This window comes from Pristiophorus japonicus, chromosome 11 (assembly GCF_044704955.1).
Source record: "Pristiophorus japonicus isolate sPriJap1 chromosome 11, sPriJap1.hap1, whole genome shotgun sequence".
NCBI classification, from domain to species: Eukaryota; Metazoa; Chordata; class Chondrichthyes; family Pristiophoridae; genus Pristiophorus; species Pristiophorus japonicus.
This window is the reverse complement of record NC_091987.1, coordinates 220038681-220057811: the sequence shown is the minus strand read 5'-3', so window position 1 is coordinate 220057811 and position 19131 is coordinate 220038681. Positions and strand designations below refer to the sequence as shown.

The 19131-nt window shown below is 51.5% G+C and overlaps 1 protein-coding gene across 1 annotated transcript in view; it reads right to left on the bottom strand.

The window, feature by feature from the left end:
- The window catches only part of LOC139275949 (out at first protein homolog), a 31969-nt gene that overhangs the window by 11747 nt on the left and 1091 nt on the right, over positions 1 to 19131 (bottom strand). Inside the window, 1 exon segment of the mRNA XM_070893189.1 lies at positions 3191 to 3325. Coding sequence (XP_070749290.1) covers positions 3191 to 3325 — 135 coding nt within the window.

Below are 19131 nucleotides of genomic sequence, written 5' to 3'. Positions count from 1 at the left end.
AACCGGTCTATAATTCCCCATTTTCTCTCTCCCTCCTTTTTTAAAAAGTGGTGTTACATTAGCTACCCTCCAGTCCATAGGAACTGATCCAGAGTTGGAGGTGGTGGTGAGCTGCCTTCTTGAACCGCTGCAGTCCGTATGGTGAAGGTGTTCCCACAGTGCTGTTAGGGAGGGAGTTCCAGGATTTTGACCCAGCTACAATGAAGGAACGGCTGATATACTTCCGAGTCAGGATGGTGTGTGACTTGGAAGGGAACTTACAGGTCATAGTGCTCCCATGCACTTGCAGTCCTTGTCCTTCTCTTCTCAATCTTCCTCACTGCAATGCTCCACCTCACACTCAACAAGTTCCCCACTGGAATGGAACTAAACTACAGAACCAGTGGGAACCTGTTCAACCATCGTCGTCTCTAGGCCAGATCTAAGACCGTCCCAACCTCTTGTTGTCGAGCTACAATACGTGGACGACGCTTGCGTCTGCGTACATTCAGAGACTGAACTCCAAGTCATAGTCAACATCTTCACTGAGGCGTACGAAAGCATGGGCCTTGCACTAAACATCCGTAAGACAAAGGTCCTCCACCAACCTGACCCTGCCACACAGCACTGCCCCCCAGTCATCAAGATCCACGGCGTGGCCCTGGACAACGTGGACCACTTTCCATACCTCGGGAGCCTATTATCAGCAAGGGCAGACATCGATGACGAGATTCAACACCGTCTCCAGTGCGCCAGCGCAGCCTTCGGCCGCCTGAGGAAGAGAGTGTTCGAAGACCAGGCCCTCAAATCTGGCACCAAGCTCATGGTCTACAGGGCTGTAGTGATACCCGCCCTCCTGTATGGCTCAGAGACATGTACTATATACAGTAGACACCTCAAGACGCTGGAGAAATACCACCAACGATGTCTCCGCAAGATCCTGCAAATCCCCTGGGAGGACAGACGCACTAACGTTAGCGTCCTCGACCAGGCCAACATCCCCAGCACTGAAGCACTGACCACACTCGACCAGCTCTGCTGGGCAGGCCACATGTTTCAGGCATGTGAACAAAGACTCCCAAAGCAAGCGCTCTACTTGGAACTCCTACACGGCAAGCGAGCCCCAGGGTAGCAGAGGAAACATTTCAAGGACACCCTCAAAACCTCCTTGATAAAATGTAACATTCCCACTGACACCTGGGAGTCCCTGGCCAAAGACCGCCCTCAGTGGAGGAAGTGCATCCGGGAGGGTGCTGAGCACCTCGAGTCTCGTCACCGAGAGCATGCAGAAACCAAGCACAGGCAGCGGAAGGAGCGTGCGGCAAACCAGTCCCACCCTCCCCTTCCCTCAACCACTGTCTGTCCCACCTGTGACAGGGACTGTGGTTCTTGTATTGGACTGTTCAGTCAGCTAAGAACTCGTTTTTTAGAGTGGAAGCAAGTCTTCCTTGATTCCGAGGGACTGCCGATGATGATGAGGTGGGAGAGGTCGCGGGTTTGGGAGGTGCTGCCGAAGAAGCCTTGGCGAGTTGCTGCAGTGCATCTTGTAGATGGTGCACACTGCAGCCAGGGGGCGCCGGTGGTGGAGGGAGTGAATGTTGAAGGTGGTGGATGGGGTGTCGATTAAGCGGCTGCTTTGTCCTGGATGGTGTCGAGCTTCTTGAATGTTGTTGGAGCTGCACTCACCCAGGCAAGTGGAGAGTGTTCCATCACACTCCTGACTTGTGCCTTGTAGATGGTGGAAAGGCTTTGGGGAGTCAGGTGGTGAGACACTTGCCACAGAATACCCAGCCTCTGACCTGCTCTTGTAGCCACAGTATTTATGTGGCTGGTCCAGGTAAGTTTCTGGTCAATGGTGACCCCCAGGATGTTGATGGTGGGGGATTCGGCGATGGGAATGCCGTTGAATATGAAGGGGAGGTGGTTAGACTCTCGCTGGTTGGAGATGGTCATTGCCTGGCACTTGTGTGGCGCGAATGTTACTTGCCACTTATCAGCCCAAGCCTGAATGTTGTCCAGGTCTTGCTGCATGCGGGCATGGACTGTGTCATTATCTGAGGAGTTGTGAATGGAACTGAACACTGTGCAATCATCAGTGAACATCCCCACTTCTGACCTTTTGATGGAGGGAAGGTCATTGATGAAGCAGCTGAAGATGTTTGGGCCTAAGACACTGCCCTGAGGGACTCCTGAATCAATGTTCTGGACTGAGATGATTGACCTCCAGCAACAACAACCATCTTCCTCTGTGCTCAGTATGACTCCAGCCAGTGGAGAGTTTACTCCTGATTCCCATTGACTTCGGTTTTACTCGGGCTCCTTGATGCCACACTCGGTCAAATGCTGCCTTGATGTCGAGGGCAGTCGAGAGCCTTGAGAAATAGAATCAAAGAATGTGACATCCCAGAAACAGGCTATTCAGCTCATCAACTGTGTGCCATTGTATTCCTCCAAATGAGCCACTCAGTCTAATCTCACTTACATGGGAGATTAAATGGATGTAGAGTCCCTGATTGGGGAGAGCGTATGTGGGCTATGGGCAAATGGTTTTCTGATTCTAAATTTTCTGTTAAGATCAGCAAAAGTTTAAGGAATGTTGGGGTCCGAATCCTTCATTAAGGAATGGGCTGTAAAGATTTGGAGACAGACGTCACTTGGGTGGATAGTCACACGCCTTGATGCTCTGCCACCGATATTCATACTGACCCTGCAATGTTGGGCACACCCGTCACTGAAAGGGCAGTGCCACAAGAAACGAGCAGCTCCAATATCGGTGCTGAACAACACCCCGCTCCCCAAACTGCCCCATTCTCAACGCCCCCCCCCAACTCTCCCCATTCTCAACGCCCCCCCAAACTGCCCCATTCTCAACGCCCCCCCCAACTCTCCCCATTCTCAACGCCCCCCCAAACTGCCCCATTCTCAACGCCCCCCCCTCCAACTCTCCCCATTCTCAACGCCCCCCCAAACTGCCCCATTCTCAACGCCCCCCCCTCCAACTCTCCCCATTCTCAACGCCCCCCCCAACTCTCCCCCCCCCCAAACTGCCCAATTCTCAACGCCCCACCCCCCCAACTCTCCCCATTCTCAACCCCCTCCCCCGACTTCCCCCACCCCAATTGCCCCATTTGCAACCCCCCATCCCCAACTAGCCACCACCCCCCCACCCACACGGGTTTTGGGGGGGGGGGGGTGTGGGCTCACATCTCACCTGTCGCAGTTTTGCCATCGATTCACTCGGAATAATCTCATTTTTTTGCAGCCTGGTGATGAAACACAGGCCCTGAAACTGTGCCTGACCTCGTTCCATCTCCCCCAGGATCAGTGAGCGGATAATCTTCACATCCTGTTTCAGGACAGAAAAGAAAAGGAGACAAAAAAGTTATGAATATTGTGGGGAAATGTGGAATGGAGCAGAGAGACCAAGGACACAGTCCGTGTATCTGGGACCCCCAGTGTGTCCCCGGGTCAGCCGTGTCCCAGTGTGTCCCCGGGTCAGCCGTGTCCCAGTGTGTCCCCGGGTCAGCCGTGTCCCAGGGTCAGCCGTGTCCCTGGGTCAGCCGTGTCAGCTGTGTCCCAGTGTGTCCCCGGGTCAGCCGTGTCCCAGTGTGTCCCCGGGTCAGCCGTGTCCCCGGGTCAGCCGTGTCCCAGTGTGTCCCCGGGTCAGCCGTGTCCCAGTGTGTCCCCGGGTCAGCCGTGTCCCAGTGTGTCCCCGGGTCAGCCGTGTCCCAGTGTGTCCCAGGGTCAGCCGTGTCCCCGGGTCCCCGGGTCAGCCGTGTCCCAGTGTGTCCCCGGGTCAGCCGTGTCCCAGGGTCAGCCGTGTCCCAGGGTCAGCCGTGTCCCAGTGTGTCCCCGGGTCAGAGACTTTCCTGCACCACGACCTGACTCGGAGACTTCACAATAAAAACCATCTCCGCTGCAGATCGCAACTCACGCATCCAACCGGCGGGACATTCCACATTGTGTTGCTAACTTTTGGCGACAGGGTTCGCAAACCTTCCCTTCTCCCCCCGGCCCCACCCTGACCCCTCAGTCTCCCCCCGAACCCTCAGTCTCCCCCCGACCCCTCGGTCTCCCCCCCGACCCCTCGGTCTCCCCCCGACCCACCCTGACCCCTCGGTCTCTCCTCTGACCCTCTTCTCCACACTGTGGCTCCCCGGGTTTCCTGTGAATGGCGACACCATTTTCGCAGGGATTATATTTTAAAACGATCCAGGGAAAGGATCCGATCAGAAATCTCTGTCCACAGGATAGCGCCAGAAACCTTCAAACTCCATATCCCAACCCCCCCCACCCCATCTCCCTCCCTCCTCCTCCTCCTCCTCCTCCTCCTCATTCCCCCCGGGCCCCAGCCCATCTCCCTCTTCCCTCCATTCCCCCCCACCCACCCCTCCCCTCCTCCTCGGCCTATCACCCACCCCTCCCCTCCCCTCCTCCTCGGCCTATCACCCTCACCACCCCCCCCTTGCTCCTCGGCCTATCACCCTCACCCCCCCCCCCCTTCCTCCTCGGCCTATCACCCTCCCCCCCCCTCCCTTCCTCCCTGGCCTATCACCCTCCCCCCCCCCCTTCCTCCCCGGCCTATCACCCTCCCCCCCCCCCCCTTCCTATCACCCTCCCCCCCCCCCCCCCTTCCTCCCCGGCCTATCACCCTCCCCCCCCCCCCCCCTTCCTCCCCGGCCTATCACCCTCCCCCCCCCCCTTCCTCCCCGGCCTATCACCCCTCCCCCCCCCCCCTTCCTCCCCGGCCCATCACCCTCCCCCCCCCCCCCCTTCCTCCCCGGCCTATCACCCTCCCCCCCCCTCCTTCCCCCCCCCCCTTCCTCCTCGGCCTATCACCCTCCCCCCCCCTCCTTCCTCCCCCCCCCCCCTTCCTCCTCGGCCTATCACCCTCCCCCCCCTCCTTCCTCCCCCCCCCCCCCTTCCTCCTCGGCCTATCACCCTCCCCCCCCCTCCTTCCTCCCCCCCCCCCTTCCTCCTCGGCCTATCACCCTCCCCCCCCCCCCTTCCTCCCCGGCCTATCACCCTCACCCCCCCCCCTTCCTCCTCGGCCTTTCTCCTCCCCGGCCTATCTCCCTCCCCATCTTACTCCTCCCTCCCACCCCCGCTTCTGATAAAAGCCTTTGATCAGCTGGAAGCTGGTTGTTGGATCAACTGTGGGAGCACCTTCACCACACGGACTGCAGCAGTTCCAGGCAGCGGCTCACCACCACCTTCTCAAGGGGCAATTAGGTTCAGCCAATCAATGCTGGCCTCGCCAGCGACACCAGGAACTAATTTTATTAAAGTTATACATCGCATTTTATAATCTCGCCAAGGCCCTTATCAAATATTTCAAATGCTGAATGGCTCAATAAACAGATAAACAATGAGCACATAACAAAGTCCAAGGCACAACCAAGGCCCATCAGGAAAGTCCCTGTGGATCCTGAACAGGAGCAGAAGGCAGTGTGACCCTCTTGTGGATCAGGGAGGCAGCCTGTGAGTTTACCCACAGCCTCGATCTCAAACAGGTGTCTGAGCAGCAACAACTTGCATTTATATAGCGCCTCTAACACAGTAAAACCTCCCAAGGTGCTTCACCACATGGACTGCATCAAACAAAACTCGACACCGAGCCATTTAAGGAGATTAGGGCATAGGATAGGTTTTAAGGAGGGTCTTAAAGGAGGAGAGAGACAGAGCGATTTATGGAGGGAATTCCAGAGCTTGAAGGCATGGTTAAAATCAGGAATACACAATAAGCCGAAAATGGAGGAGCACAGACATCTCGGGGGGGTTGTGGGGCTGGAGGAGCACAGACATCTCGGGGGGGGTTGTGGGGCTGGAGGAGCACAGACATCTCGGGGGGGGGGGGGGCGAGGCCATGGAGGGATTTGAAAACAACGATGAGAATTTTAAGTCAGGAGCCAATGTAGTTCAGCGAATTAGGACACAGGCAGCCGAGTTTTGGATGACCTCCAGTTTACGTAGGGTAGAATGTGGAAGGCCAGCCAGGAGAGCGTTGAAACAGTCAAGTCTAGAGGTAACAAAGGCACGGATGAGGGCTTCAGCAGCGGATGAGCTGAGGCAAAGGCAGAGATGGGTGATGTTAGAGGTGGAAATGGGCGGTCTTAGTGATGACACAGAGATGTGGTCAGAAGCTCATTTCAGGGTCAACCATGACACCAAGGTTGCAAACAGTCTGGTTCAACCTCAAACAGAAGTTGGGGAAAGAGATGGAGTTGATGGCCAGGGAAGAGTTTGTGGTGGAGCCCGAAGACAATAGCTTCAGTCTTCCCAATATTTAGTTGGAGGAAATTTCTGCTTGTCCAGCACTGTATGTCTGACAATGTAGAGAGCACGGAGGGGTTGAGAGAAGTGGTGGGGAGGTAGAGTTGAGTGTCATCGGCGTACATGTGGAAACGGACGCCATGTTTACAGATGATGTCGCCGAGGGCCAGAATGTAGATGAGAAATAGGATTGAGTAACGGTGACAGAATGTGTGTTTGATATTAGCCAAGTGTTATCCAATATATTGGCCATTACATCTACATTTCATTTCTCCACTCTCTCTAACTTGATGAATAAAAACAAAAACAAAAATATGGAAATACTGTCAGTAAATGCTGCTGTGATGTGAATAATGGAATCAGTTTGTAAGCAAGGAAAGTGGGAGCTTTATAATTCTTAATCATTCAAAGTAAAGTAAGGAGTTACAATTTCCTTTCTTACAAGGTGGCCTTTCATTCTTCACCAGTGACAGGGGCAGGGAGGCACTCGGGATGGGGGGGGTGGGGGGAGCGTCGGAGGGACGGGAGGGTGGGTTAGGGGGGGGGAGGGAACATCGGTGGGACGGGTGGGGGCAGGGGAGGACACAGTGGGTGATCCTAGAAGTGGAGAGGCCACCTGGGATCTGGAGCTTGGCTCAAGGTACAGTATACCTGCAGTCTGGTTCAGCCGGTATGTGGCTGCACAGTGGTGGTGCCAGCAGCTCTGGAATTGCTTCCCTTAAACCACTCGCCTAAGACCCCCTTAAAACCTCTCTCTTTGAACAGGCTGTTTGTCCCTCCTTTGTAAACTGGTGTGGAACCAGCACCTTTCCTGAAGTCTATCTAAAGCCTGCACTGGCCACTCACATCCAAACCCCTGCAAGCAAAACTAGCCTCCAGCCTTGGATTGTTGGGGAAACCGGCCTCCAATGCCCCGTGGGGAATAGTTACGTTTTGTTGTGACCAGCCCGGACAGAGCAGTGTAACTGTAGTGCGATTGCTGCAGTGACAACGTCCTGAGATCTATTGTGGCTCCCATCGGAGCACCTTCCTCAGTTATTAGACTGATCGTGTTGGAGGTGTAATCTGCCCTGCGTGTCAGTATTGATGAGACCTTGGTGCACATCAATGTCATTTATCTGAGCACCAAGGGTGGAAAAGGCTTCTCCATTCGGGTCACTGGTAGTCAGTTCCGAGCACCGACTAATCTCATCAAGCCCGATGTAAAGACAGCGTTTACTGGGCACTGATGTGCATTCAATGACACCCAACGGAATGTGGCTAAATTTCCCAGCTTACCCAGCACTCGATCTTGCACTGAATGCAGGAATTGTGGATAACGCACTCCGAACTCACCAACAAGGGACAGGTACACGCTGGGTTTTGCACAATGTGTAAAGCCATACATCCTTTCCCAGACTTATAAGAACATAAGAAATAGGAGCAGGAGTAGGCCATACGGCCCCTTGAGCCTGCTCCACCATTTAATATCATGGCTGATCCCATCATGGACTCAGCTCCACTTCCCTGCCCGCTCCCCATAACCCCTTATCGGTTAAGAAACTGTATTTCTGTCTTAAATTTAGTCAATGTCCCGTCTTCCACAGCTCTCTCAGGCAGCGAATTCCACAGATTTACAACCCTCAGAGAAGAAATTTCTCCTTATCTCAGTTTTAAATGGGCGGCCCCTTATTCTAAGATCATGCCCTCTAGTTCTAGTCTCCCCCATCAGTGGAAACATCCTCTCAGCATCAACTTTGTCAAGCCCCCTCATAATCTTATACGTTTCGATAAGATCACCTCTTATTCTTCTGAATTCCAATGAGTAGAGGCCCAACCTACTCAACCTTTCCTCATAAGTCAACCCCCTCATCTCCGGAATCAACCGAGTGAACCTTCTCTGAACTGCCTCCAAAGCAAGTATATCCTTTCATAAATATGGAAGCCAAAACTGCACGCAGTATTCCCGGTGTGGCCTCATCAATACCCTGTATAGCTGTAGTAAGACCTCCCTGCTTTTACACTCCACCCCAGCTCTTTACAATATACATTAATGATTTAGATGAAGGAATTGAGTGTAATATCTCCAAGTTTGCGGATGACACTAAACTGGGTGGCGGCGTGAGCTGTGAGGAGGACGCTATGAGGCTGCAGGGTGACTTGGACAGATTAGGTGAGTGGGCAAATAGATGGCAGTTGCAGTATAATGTGGATAAATGTGAGGTTATCCACTTTGGGGACAAAAACACGAAAGCAGAATATTATCTGAATGGCGGCAGATTAGGAAAAGGAGAGGTGAAACGAGACCTGGATGTCATGGTTCATCAGTCATTGAAAGTTGGCATGCAGGTACAGCAGGCAGTGAAGGCGGCAAATGGTATGTTGGCCTTCATAGCTAGGGGATTAGAGTATAGGAGCAGGGAGGTCTTACTGCAGTTGTACAGGGCCTTGGTGAGGCCTCACCTGGAATATTGTGTTCAGTTTTGGTCTCCTAATCTGAGGAAGGACGTTCTTGCTATTGAGGGAGTGCAGCGAAGGTTCACCAGACTGATTCCCGGGATGGCTGGACTGACATATGAGGAGAGACTGGATCAACCAGGCCTTTATACACTGGAGTTTAGAAGAATGAGAGGGGATCTCATAGAAACATATAAGATTCTGACGGGACTGGACAGGTTAGATGCTGGAAGAATGTTCCCGATATTGGGGCAGTCCAGAACCAGGGGTCACAGTCTAAGGATAAGGGGTAGGCCATTTAGGACTGAGATGAGGAGAAACTTCTTCACTCAGAGAGTTGTTAACCTGTGGAATTCCCTGCCGCAGAAAGTTGTTGATGCCAGTTCATTGGATATATTCAAGAGGGAGTTAGATATGGCCCTTATGGCTAAAGGGATCAAGGGGTATGGAGAGAAAGCAGGAAAGGGGTACTGAGGTGAATGATCAGCCATGATCTTATTGAATGGTCTACTCCTGTACCTATTTTCTATGTTTGTAATAAAGGCCAAGATTCCATTGGCCTTCCTGATCATTGCTGTACCTGCATACTATCCTTTCGTGTTTCATGCACAAGTTCCCCCAGGTCCACTATACTGCAGAACTTTGTAATCTTTCTCCATTTAAATAATAACTTGCTCTTTGATTTTTTCTGCCAAAGTGCATGACCTCACACTTTCCAACATTATATGCGATCTGCCAAATTTTTGCCCACTCACTTTGTCTGTCTATGTACTTTTACAGATATTTTGTGTCCTCCTCACACATTGCTTTTCCTCCCATCTTTGTATCGTCAGCAAACTTGGCTACGTTACACTCAGTCCCTTCTTCCAAGTCGTTAATATAGATTGTAAATAGTTCGGGTCCGAGCACAGATCCCTGCAGCACCCCACTAGTTACTGATTGCCGCAGCATTCGAAATAAAGTGAATAAGTTGACGGCACAAATCAATGGGTATGATTTGGTGGCCATTACAGAAACGTGGTTGCAGGGTGGCCAAGACTGGGAATTAAACATACGGGGTATCTGACAATTTGGAAAGATAGACAAGAAGGGAAAGGAGGTGGGGTAGCTCTGTTAATAAAGGATGATATCAGGGCAGTTGTGAGAGATGATATTGGCTCTAATGAACAAAATGTTGAATCATTGTGGGTGGAGATTAGAGATAGTAAGGGGAAAAAGTCACTGGTGGGCGTAGTTTATAGGCCCCCAAATAATAACGTCACGGTGGGGCGGGCAATAATCAAGGGAATAATGGAGGCATGTGAAAAAAGAACGGCAGTAATCATGGGGGATTTTAACCTACATATCGATTGGTCAAATCAAATCGCACGGGGTAGCCTGGAGGAGGAATTCATAGAATGCATACGGGATTGTTTCTTAGAACAGTATGTTACAGAACCTACAAGGGAGTAAGCTATCTTAGATCTGGTCCTGTGTAATGAGACAGGAATAATAAACGATCTCCTAGTAAAAGATCCTCTCGGAATGAGTGATCACAGTATAGTTGAATTTGTAATACAGATTGAGGGTGAGGAAGTAGTGTCTCAAACAAGCGTACTATGCTTAAACAAAGGGGACTACAGTGGGATGAGGGCAGAGTTGGGTAAAGTAGACTGGAAACACAGACTAAACGGTGGCACAATTGAGGAACAGTGGAGGACTTTTAAGAAGCTCTTTCATAGTGCTCAACAAAAATATATTCCAGTGAAAAAGAAGGGCGGTAAGAGAAGGGATAACCAAGGAAATAAAGGAGAGTATCAAATTAAAAACCAATGCGTATAAGGTGGCCAAGGTTAGTGGGGAACAAGAAGATTGGGAAAATTTTAAACGACAGTAAATAATGACTAAGAAAGCAATAAAGAAAGGAAAGATAGATTACGAAGGTAAACTTGCGCAAAACATAAAAACAGATAGTAAAAGCTTTTACAGATATATAAAACGGAAAAGAGTGACTAAAGTAAATGTTGGTCCCTTAGAAGATGAGAAGGGGGATTTAATAATGGGAAATGTGGAAATGGCTGAGACCGTAAACAATTATTTTGCTTCGGTCTTCACAGTGGAAGACACAAAAACCATGCCTAAAATTGCTGGTCACAGGAATGTGGGAAGGGAGGACCTTGAGACAATCACTATCACTAGGGGGGGTAATGCTGGACAGGCTAATGGGACTCAAGGTAGACAAGTCCCCTGGTCCTGATGAAATGCATCCCAGGGTATTAAAAGAGATGGCGGAAGTTATAGCAGATGCATTCGTTATAATCTACCAAAAATTCTCTGGACTCTGGGGAGGTACCATCGGATTGGAAAGCAGCTAATGTAGCTTCTCTGTTTAAAAAAGGGGGCAGACAAAAGGCAGGTAACTATAGGCCGGTTAGTTTAACATCTGTAGTGGGGAAAATGCTTGAAATTATTAAAGAAGAAATAGCGGGACATCTAGATCGGAATAGTGCAATCAAGCAGACGCAGCATGGATTCATGAAGGGGAAATCATGTTTAACTAATTTACTGGAATTCTTTGAAGATATAACGAGCGTGGTGGATAGAGGTGTACCGATGGATGTGGTGTATTTAGATTTCCAAAAGGCATTCGATAAGGTGCCACACAAAAGGTTACTGCAGAAGATAAAGGTATGCGGAGTCAGAGGAAATGTATTAGCATGGATAGAGAATTGGCTGGCTAACAGAAAGCAGAGAGTCGGGATAAATGGGTCCTTTTCGGGTTGGAAATCGGTGGTTAGTGGTGTACCACAGGGATCGGTGCTGGGACCACAACTGTTTACAATATACATAGATGACCTGGAAGAGGGGACAGAGTGTAGTGTAACAAAATTTGCAGATGACACAAAGATTAGTGGGAAAGTGGGTTGTGTAGAGGACACAGAGAGGCTGCAAAGAAATTTAGATAGGTTAAGCGAATGGGCTAAGGTTTGGCTAATGGAATACAATGGCGGAAAGTGTGAGGTCATCCACCTTGGGAAAAAAAAAAAACAGTAAAAGGGAATATTATTTGAATGGGGAGAAATTACAACATGCTGCAGTGCAGAGGGACCTGGGGGTCCTTGTGCATGAATCCCAAAAAGTTAGTTTGCAGGTGCAGCAGGTAATCAGGAAGACGAATGGAATATTGGCCTTCATTGAGAGAGGGATGGAATACAAAAGCAGGGAGGTCCTGCTGCAACTGTACAGGGTATTGGTGAGGCCACACCTGGAGTACTGCGTGCAGTTTTGGTCACCTTACTTAAGGAAGGGTATACTAGCTTTGGAGGGGGTACAGAGACGATTTACTCGGCTGATTCCAGAGATGAGGGGGTTACCTTATGATGATAGATTGAGTAGACTGGGTCTTTACTCGTTGGAGTTCAGAAGGATGAGGGGTGATCTTATAGAAACATTTAAAATCATGAAAGGGATAGACAAGATAGAGGCAGAGAGGTTGTTTCCACTGGTGGGGGAGACTAGAACTAGGGGGCACAGCCTCAAAATACAGGGGAGCCAATTTAAAACCGAGTTGAGAAGGAATTTCTTCTCCCAGAGGGTTGTGAATCTGTGGAATTCTCTGCCCAAGGAAGCAGTTGAGGCTAGCTCATTGAATGTATTCAAGTCACAGATAGATAGATTTTTAACCAATAAGGGAATTAAGGGTTATGGGGAGCGGGCGGGTAAGTGGAGCCGAGTCCACGGCCAGATCAGCCATGATCTTGCTGAATGGCGGAGCAGGCTCGAGGGGCTAGATGGCCTACTCCTGTTCTTATGTGCTTATGTTCTTATAATCCGAGAATGAACTATTTATCCCGACTCTCTGTTTTCTGTTAGTTAGCCAATCCTCTCTCCATGTGAATATATTACCCCCAACCGCCGTGAACTTTTATCTTGTGCAGTAACCTTTTATGTGGCACCTTATCGAATGCCTTCTGGAAATCCAAATACATCACATCCACTGGTTCCCCTTTATCCACCCTGTTCATTACATCCTCAAAGAATTCCAGCAAATTTGTCAAACATGACATGCCGTTCATAAATCCATGCTAACTCTGCCTGACCGAATTAAGCTTTTCCAAATGTCCTGCTATTGCTTCTTTACTTAGGGACTCCAACATTTTCCCAACCACAGATGTTAGGTTAACTGGTCTCTAGTTTCCTGCTTTTTGTCTGCCTCCTTTTTTAAATAGGGGCGTTAGATTTGCAGTTTTCCAATCTGCTGGGAATTAACCTTCAGGCCATGTGTTGCAGATTTAATGCTGCTGGGAATTAACCTTCAGGCCATGTGTTGCAGGGTTAATGCTGCTGGGAATTAACCTTCAGACCATGTGTTGCAGGGTTAATGCTGCTGGGAACTAACCTTCAGACCATGTGTTGCAGGGTTAATGCTGATGGGAATTAACCTTCAGGCCATGTGTTGCAGGGTTAATGCTGCTGGGAATTAACCTTCAGGCCATGTGTTGCAGGGTTAATGCTGCTGGGAACTAACCTGCAGGGACACTTGAGTGTTAAATTCCAGGTTATCATAGAATCATAGAAAAATTACGATATAGGAGGCCATTCGGCCCATCGTGTCCATGCCGGCCAAGAGCTACCCAGCCTAATCCCACTTTCCAGCTCAAGTGCACATCTAAGTACTTTTTAAATACAATGAGGGTTTCTACTTCTACCACCCTTTCAGACCGTGAGTTCCAGACCCCCACCACCCTTTTCCTCATCTCCCCTCTAATCCTTCTGCCAATTACTTTAAATCTGTGCCCCCTGGTTATTGACCCCTCTGCTAAGAAATAGGTCCTTCCTATCCATTCTATCGAGGCGCCTCATAATTTTATACACCTCAATTAAATCTTCCGAGCCTCCTCTGTTCTAAGGAAAACAACTCCAGCCTATCTAATCTTTCCTCATAGCTAAAGTTTTCCCGTCCAGGCAACATCCTCGTAAATCTCCTCTGCACCCTTTCTGGTGCAGTAACATCCTTCCTGTAATGTGGTGACCAGAACTCTAGCTGTGGCCTAACTAGTTATGCAGATTCACTTTGCACACGAACATTTTGTATTTATAGAACACTATTAAAATGGTAACAGGTCCCGACTTGGTTCAGTGGGGTGACAATAGCAGAATTAATGGTGATGAGTGAGCGTTGGGAGGGGGGGGGTTGGAGTTCTAACCCTTAGGGCTAAGTTGTCACAAATCTCCAGCAATGAATGAGCAGTGGGGGGGGAAAGAGACCTGGAAGAATTTGCTCCATTTTTCATGAAGTGTGAAAGAGGACAGGGTTCAAGCAGCAAAGTTTTGGAAATAGGGGATTGATATTGGAGGGTGGGCAGGAGCAGAGGAGAGTGTTGGGGGAAGGCAAGGCTGGATGAGGGTTACTGCAGGGGGTGGGGAGAATAGGAATGGGCCAGTGATACGTGGGAAGCGAGATCTGAAACACGACAGAGTGAGCTTGCAGAGCGAGGTTAGACACGATCATAGTGAGCCGGATAGAACAGCCCGGGAAGGGAAGTACATAACAAATACGAGTCGTCGGCCATTTGGCCCCTCGAGCCTGCTCCGCCATTCAATAAAATCACGGCTGATCTGATCATGGACTCAGCTCCACTTCTCCACCTGCTCCACTTCCCCACCTGCTCCCTTATCGCTCAAAGATCTGTCTATCTCCGCCTTAAATATATTCAATGTCCCAGTCTCCCACAGCTCCCTGGGGCAGAGAATTCCACAGGTTTATAACCGAGACACGAAATTCCTCCTCATCTCAGTTTTAAATGGGCGAACGGGGGGGGGGGGGGGGGGGAGGGGGGTCTCTGCACCCCAGGGACGGGGGGGGGGTCTCTGCACCCCAGGGACGGGGGGGGGGTCTCTGCACCCCAGGGACGGGGGGGGGGTCTCTGCACCCCAGGGACGGGGGGGGGGTCTCTGCACCCCAGGGACGGGGGGGGGGGTCTCTGCACCCCAGGGACGGGGGGGGGGGTCTCTGCACCCCAGGGACGGGGGGGGGGTCTCTGCACCCCAGGGACGGGGGGGGGGTCTCTGCACCCCAGGGACGGGGGGGGGGTCTCTGCACCCCAGGGACGGGGGGGGGGTCTCTGCACCCCAGGGACGGGGGGGGGGTCTCTGCACCCCAGGGACGGGGGGGGGGGTCTCTGCACCCCAGGGACGGGGGGGGAGGGTCTCTGCACCCCAGGGACGGGGGGGGGGGTCTCTGCACCCCAGGGACGGGGGGGGGTCTCTGCACCCCAGGGACGGGGGGGGTCTCTGCACCCCAGGGACGGGGGGGGGGTCTCTGCACCCCAGGGACGGGGGGCTCAGAGCCCAGTGGGCAGGCTGCAACTCACACTCACACCCCGCAGTCTCCAGCTCCCTCTCTGCTGCCAAAGTTCAACAATCCCCCCCCCATGTCCATTTACATCCCATCTACAATGCCATGTTAGTTGGTTGCTCTGATTGCCAAGGCCCGGCCTGACTGTCCGTTTAACAGCCAAGTCGAGTGGAGAAATACTGGAGTCAAGCTTTAAGGTGAAAAAGTAGTGACTAAAGATCAGAGGCAGTTAAAGAATGGAATCTGATTGTAGATTAGCAATAAAGCAGGAGTGAGGTAATGAGCAGGAAGAACAGCGAGGCAGGCCCGCGAACACTGGAAGAAAGGCTCTCTGGGTAAATCTGATGGGCCCGTTGCCATAATCTGACCTTTGGAGCCTGGAGCTGGAAGTCAGCAGGAAAACACTTGCTTCAGTCACACTCACTGTCAGCACAATCTAAAGGAAGGAACGTCAGTCAAATTCTGCTGGCTTTCCTGCCCTTGATAACTTGGCCTCTCCGAGAGAAGTCAGGATTTACAATCTCACAGCATGTAGCCTGACTGGCCTCACGAAATGCCTTAAAAAGGGACAGGCCAGTTAAACACAGCTTCCTCTTCACAACTAACCATCCAACCTGTGGCCAAACTCATCCCTCCAGAGTGAATAGCAATTCTCAGGGGCTGTCACCGATTAGATGTTGCAGTGAAGTTTTACAAAAAGGTAACTGTCAGCAAATTGCACCCACTCTGTCTCACAACATCACTTTACAAAGAGATTCTACAGAAGGCTACATGGTAACGGATTACACATGTAACCGGCTAATACACTACAAGTGGATTCATAAGTTAGCTATACAGTAACAGGTTCATTCTCTGCAAAAAGGTCTTCTAACCAAACAGTGAAAGTCTGGTGAGAGAGAGTGAAGGGAAGACAAAGCTCGCTCACTCATGCTAAAGGTTTCTCCCATCGTAGCCTTGAACAGTGCTGGGACCCCAGCTATTTACAATATACATTAATAATTTAGATGATGGAATGGAGAGTAATCTCTCCAAGTTTGCAGATGACACTAAACTGGGTGGCGATGTGAACTGTGAGGACGCTACAAGGCTGCAGGGTGACTTGGACAGGTTAGGTGAGTGGGCAAATACATGACAGATGCAGTATAATGCAGATAAATGTGAGGTTATCCATTTTGGGGGCAAAAATACGAAGGCAGAATATTATCTGAATGGCGGCAGATTAGGAAAAGGGGAGGTGCAACGAGACCTAGGTGTCATGGTACATCAGTCATTGAAAGTTGGCCATGCAGGTACAGCAGGCGGTGAAGAAGGCAAATGGCATGTTGGCCTTCATAGCTAGGGGATTTGTGTATAGGAGCAGGGAGGTCTTACTGCAGTTGTACAGGGCCTTGGTGAGGCCTCACCTGGAATATTGTGTTCAGTTTTGGTCTCCTAATCTGAGGAAGGACATTCTTGCTATTGAGGGAGTGCAGCGAAGGTTCACCAGACTGATTCCCGGGATGGCAGGACTGACGTATGAGGAGAGACTGGATCGACTGGGCCTGTATTCACTGGAGTTTAGAAGGATGAGGGGATCTCATAGAAACATAAAAAATTCTGACGGGACTGGACAGGTTAGGTTAGATGCAGGAAGAATGTTCCCGATGTTGGGGAAGTCCAGAACCAGGGGACATAGTCTAAGGATAAGGGGTAGGCCATTTAGGACCGAGATGAGGAGAAACTTCTTCACTCAGAGAGTTGTAAACCTGTGGAATCCCCTGCCGCAGAGAGTTGTTGAGGCCAGTTCATTGGATATATTCAAGAGGGAGTTAGATATGGCCCTTACAGCTCAAGGGATCAAGGGGTATGGAGAGAAAGCAGGAAAGGGATACTGAGGTGAATGATCAGCCATGATCTTATTGAATGGTGATGCAGGCTCGAAGGGCCGAATGGCCTCCTCCTGCACCTATTTTCTATGTTTCAAGGCAGAGATGCTGGTTTTACAACAACACAACTCTCAGACCCAGACCCCTCCCCAGCACAGACTGTGTTAAATGTTGTACTGAATATGACCTGGGGACCAGTTTCAAACATTTAAATAATCCTGGAGTTTCAGATCAATCATGGACATCGGCCGTGGGCAGTGTCTGACGGTACCAAGTACAGCACTCCAAAAACCGCCAGCAACGTCAGCACCCACCCACAGAGACGGGAACATGGGAGCTCCGTGACACGAGAGTTACATCCTGAGGCACACACACCCCAGTAAGTGTTAATATCCACAAAACCCATACTTCAGTGAGTCAATGTGTGTGGGACCCGTACCCCAGGGAGAGTCAGTGTGTGTGGGACCCGTACCCCAGTGAGAGTCAGTGTGTGTGGGACCCGTACCCCAGTGAGAATCAGTGTGTGTGGGACCCATACCCCAGTGAGAGTCAGTGTGTGGGGGACCCGTACCCCAGTGAGAGTCAGTGTGTGTGGGACCCGTACCCCAGTGAGAGTCAGTGTGTGTGGGACCCGTACCCCAGTGAGAGTCAGTGTGTGGGGGACCCGTGCCCCAGTGAGAGTCAGTGTGTGGGGGACCCGTGCCCCAGTGAGAATCAATGTGTGGGGGACCCGTACCCCAGTGAGAGTCAGTGTGTGTGGGACTGTACCCCAGTGAGAGTCAGTGTGTGTGGAACTTTATCCCAGTGAGTCAACACTTTCAACAAAAAGGAGGAGGAAAAATAGAGAGAGAACACACAAGATACTATGATAAAGAGCAAGATGTTCCTGCAAGGAGCGAGTGAGTGAGCACGAGTATGAAACGCAGAGAGCAAGAGAGGCCAGTGGAGAAGAGGAGGAGCTTTGTGTTGGGGTTTGACAATGCGGCAGTGAATCTGTTTGCTCTTGTAGCTGAGGGGGCAGAAGCCCAGAGGGAACTGCGTATTGCTCAAGAAATAACCGGGATGTGTCAATCCAAGTACCAGACAGCCACATCCCAGATTCCGGTCATCCCTTCAACCTCAGCTATTGTACACATCATCTCGGGGAGGGCTGGTGCTGAAAGCGTTAATCTTTTAAAATTGCAGCAGTTTCATTGAAAAAGGTTAATCACAATTTAATTGCTTCTAGAATTCAGGGACATGTGTGTGTTGAGTCCTGAGGGATGGGCTGAAGGCTGGAAAGACAATGGGAATGAATATTCTTAAATCGCACTTCCTCAGATTTAGGACAAGTTATGGCAAAGCCCGGGACACACCCAGTGAGGGGCCTGTGCTGTGATGTAACTCACAGCAAGCTCAACACCCACTGCCCCACAGCTAAACCACACACACCATTACTGTAGGCATCACCTGTGATGCAACCAGGAAGACAGCGCTCAGAATGCTGCCATTTACAATCAGCTTCCCAAAAACTCCTGCAAATAACAGCAGCGAACTTCACACCACACACATTTATTCTGTGACACCCCGCTCCCCCAGCCCAAGACTAACACTCCGATTGCCATCAACATATCTGCTGGGGAGCAGGGCTGGATTCATTTTCACAATTCACATCATCACAAGATGAAACAGATTTAAAAACAAGTGCAGATCAACACGCCAAGTTCATGGGGGGGGAGGGGGGAGGAAAGAGGGGGGAGTGAGCGAGGGGGGGGGAGGGGAGAGAGCGAGGGGGGGAGAGAGCGAGGGGGGGGAGAGAGCGAGGGGGGGGAGAGAGCGAGGGGGGGGAGAGAGCGAGGGGGGGGAGAGGGGGAGAGAGCGAGGGGGGGGAGAGGGGGAGAGAGCGAGGGGGGGGAGGGGGGGAGAGAGCGAGGGGGGGGAGGGGGGAGAGAGCGAGGGGGGGGAGGGGGGGAGAGAGCGAGGGGGGGGGAGGGGGGGAGAGAGCGAGGGGGGGGAGGGGGGGAGAGAGCGAGGGGGGGGGAGGGGGGGAGAGAGCGAGGGGGGGGAGGGGGGGAGAGAGCGAGGGGGGGGAGGGGGGGAGAGAGCGAGGGTGGGAGGGGGGGAGAGAGCGAGGGGGGGAGGGGGGGAGAGAGCGAGGGGGGGAGGGGGGGGAGAGAGCGAGGGGGGGGAGGGGGGGGAGAGAGCGAGGGGGGGGAGGGGGGGAGAGAGCGAGGGGGGGGAGGGGGGGGAGAGAGCGAGGGG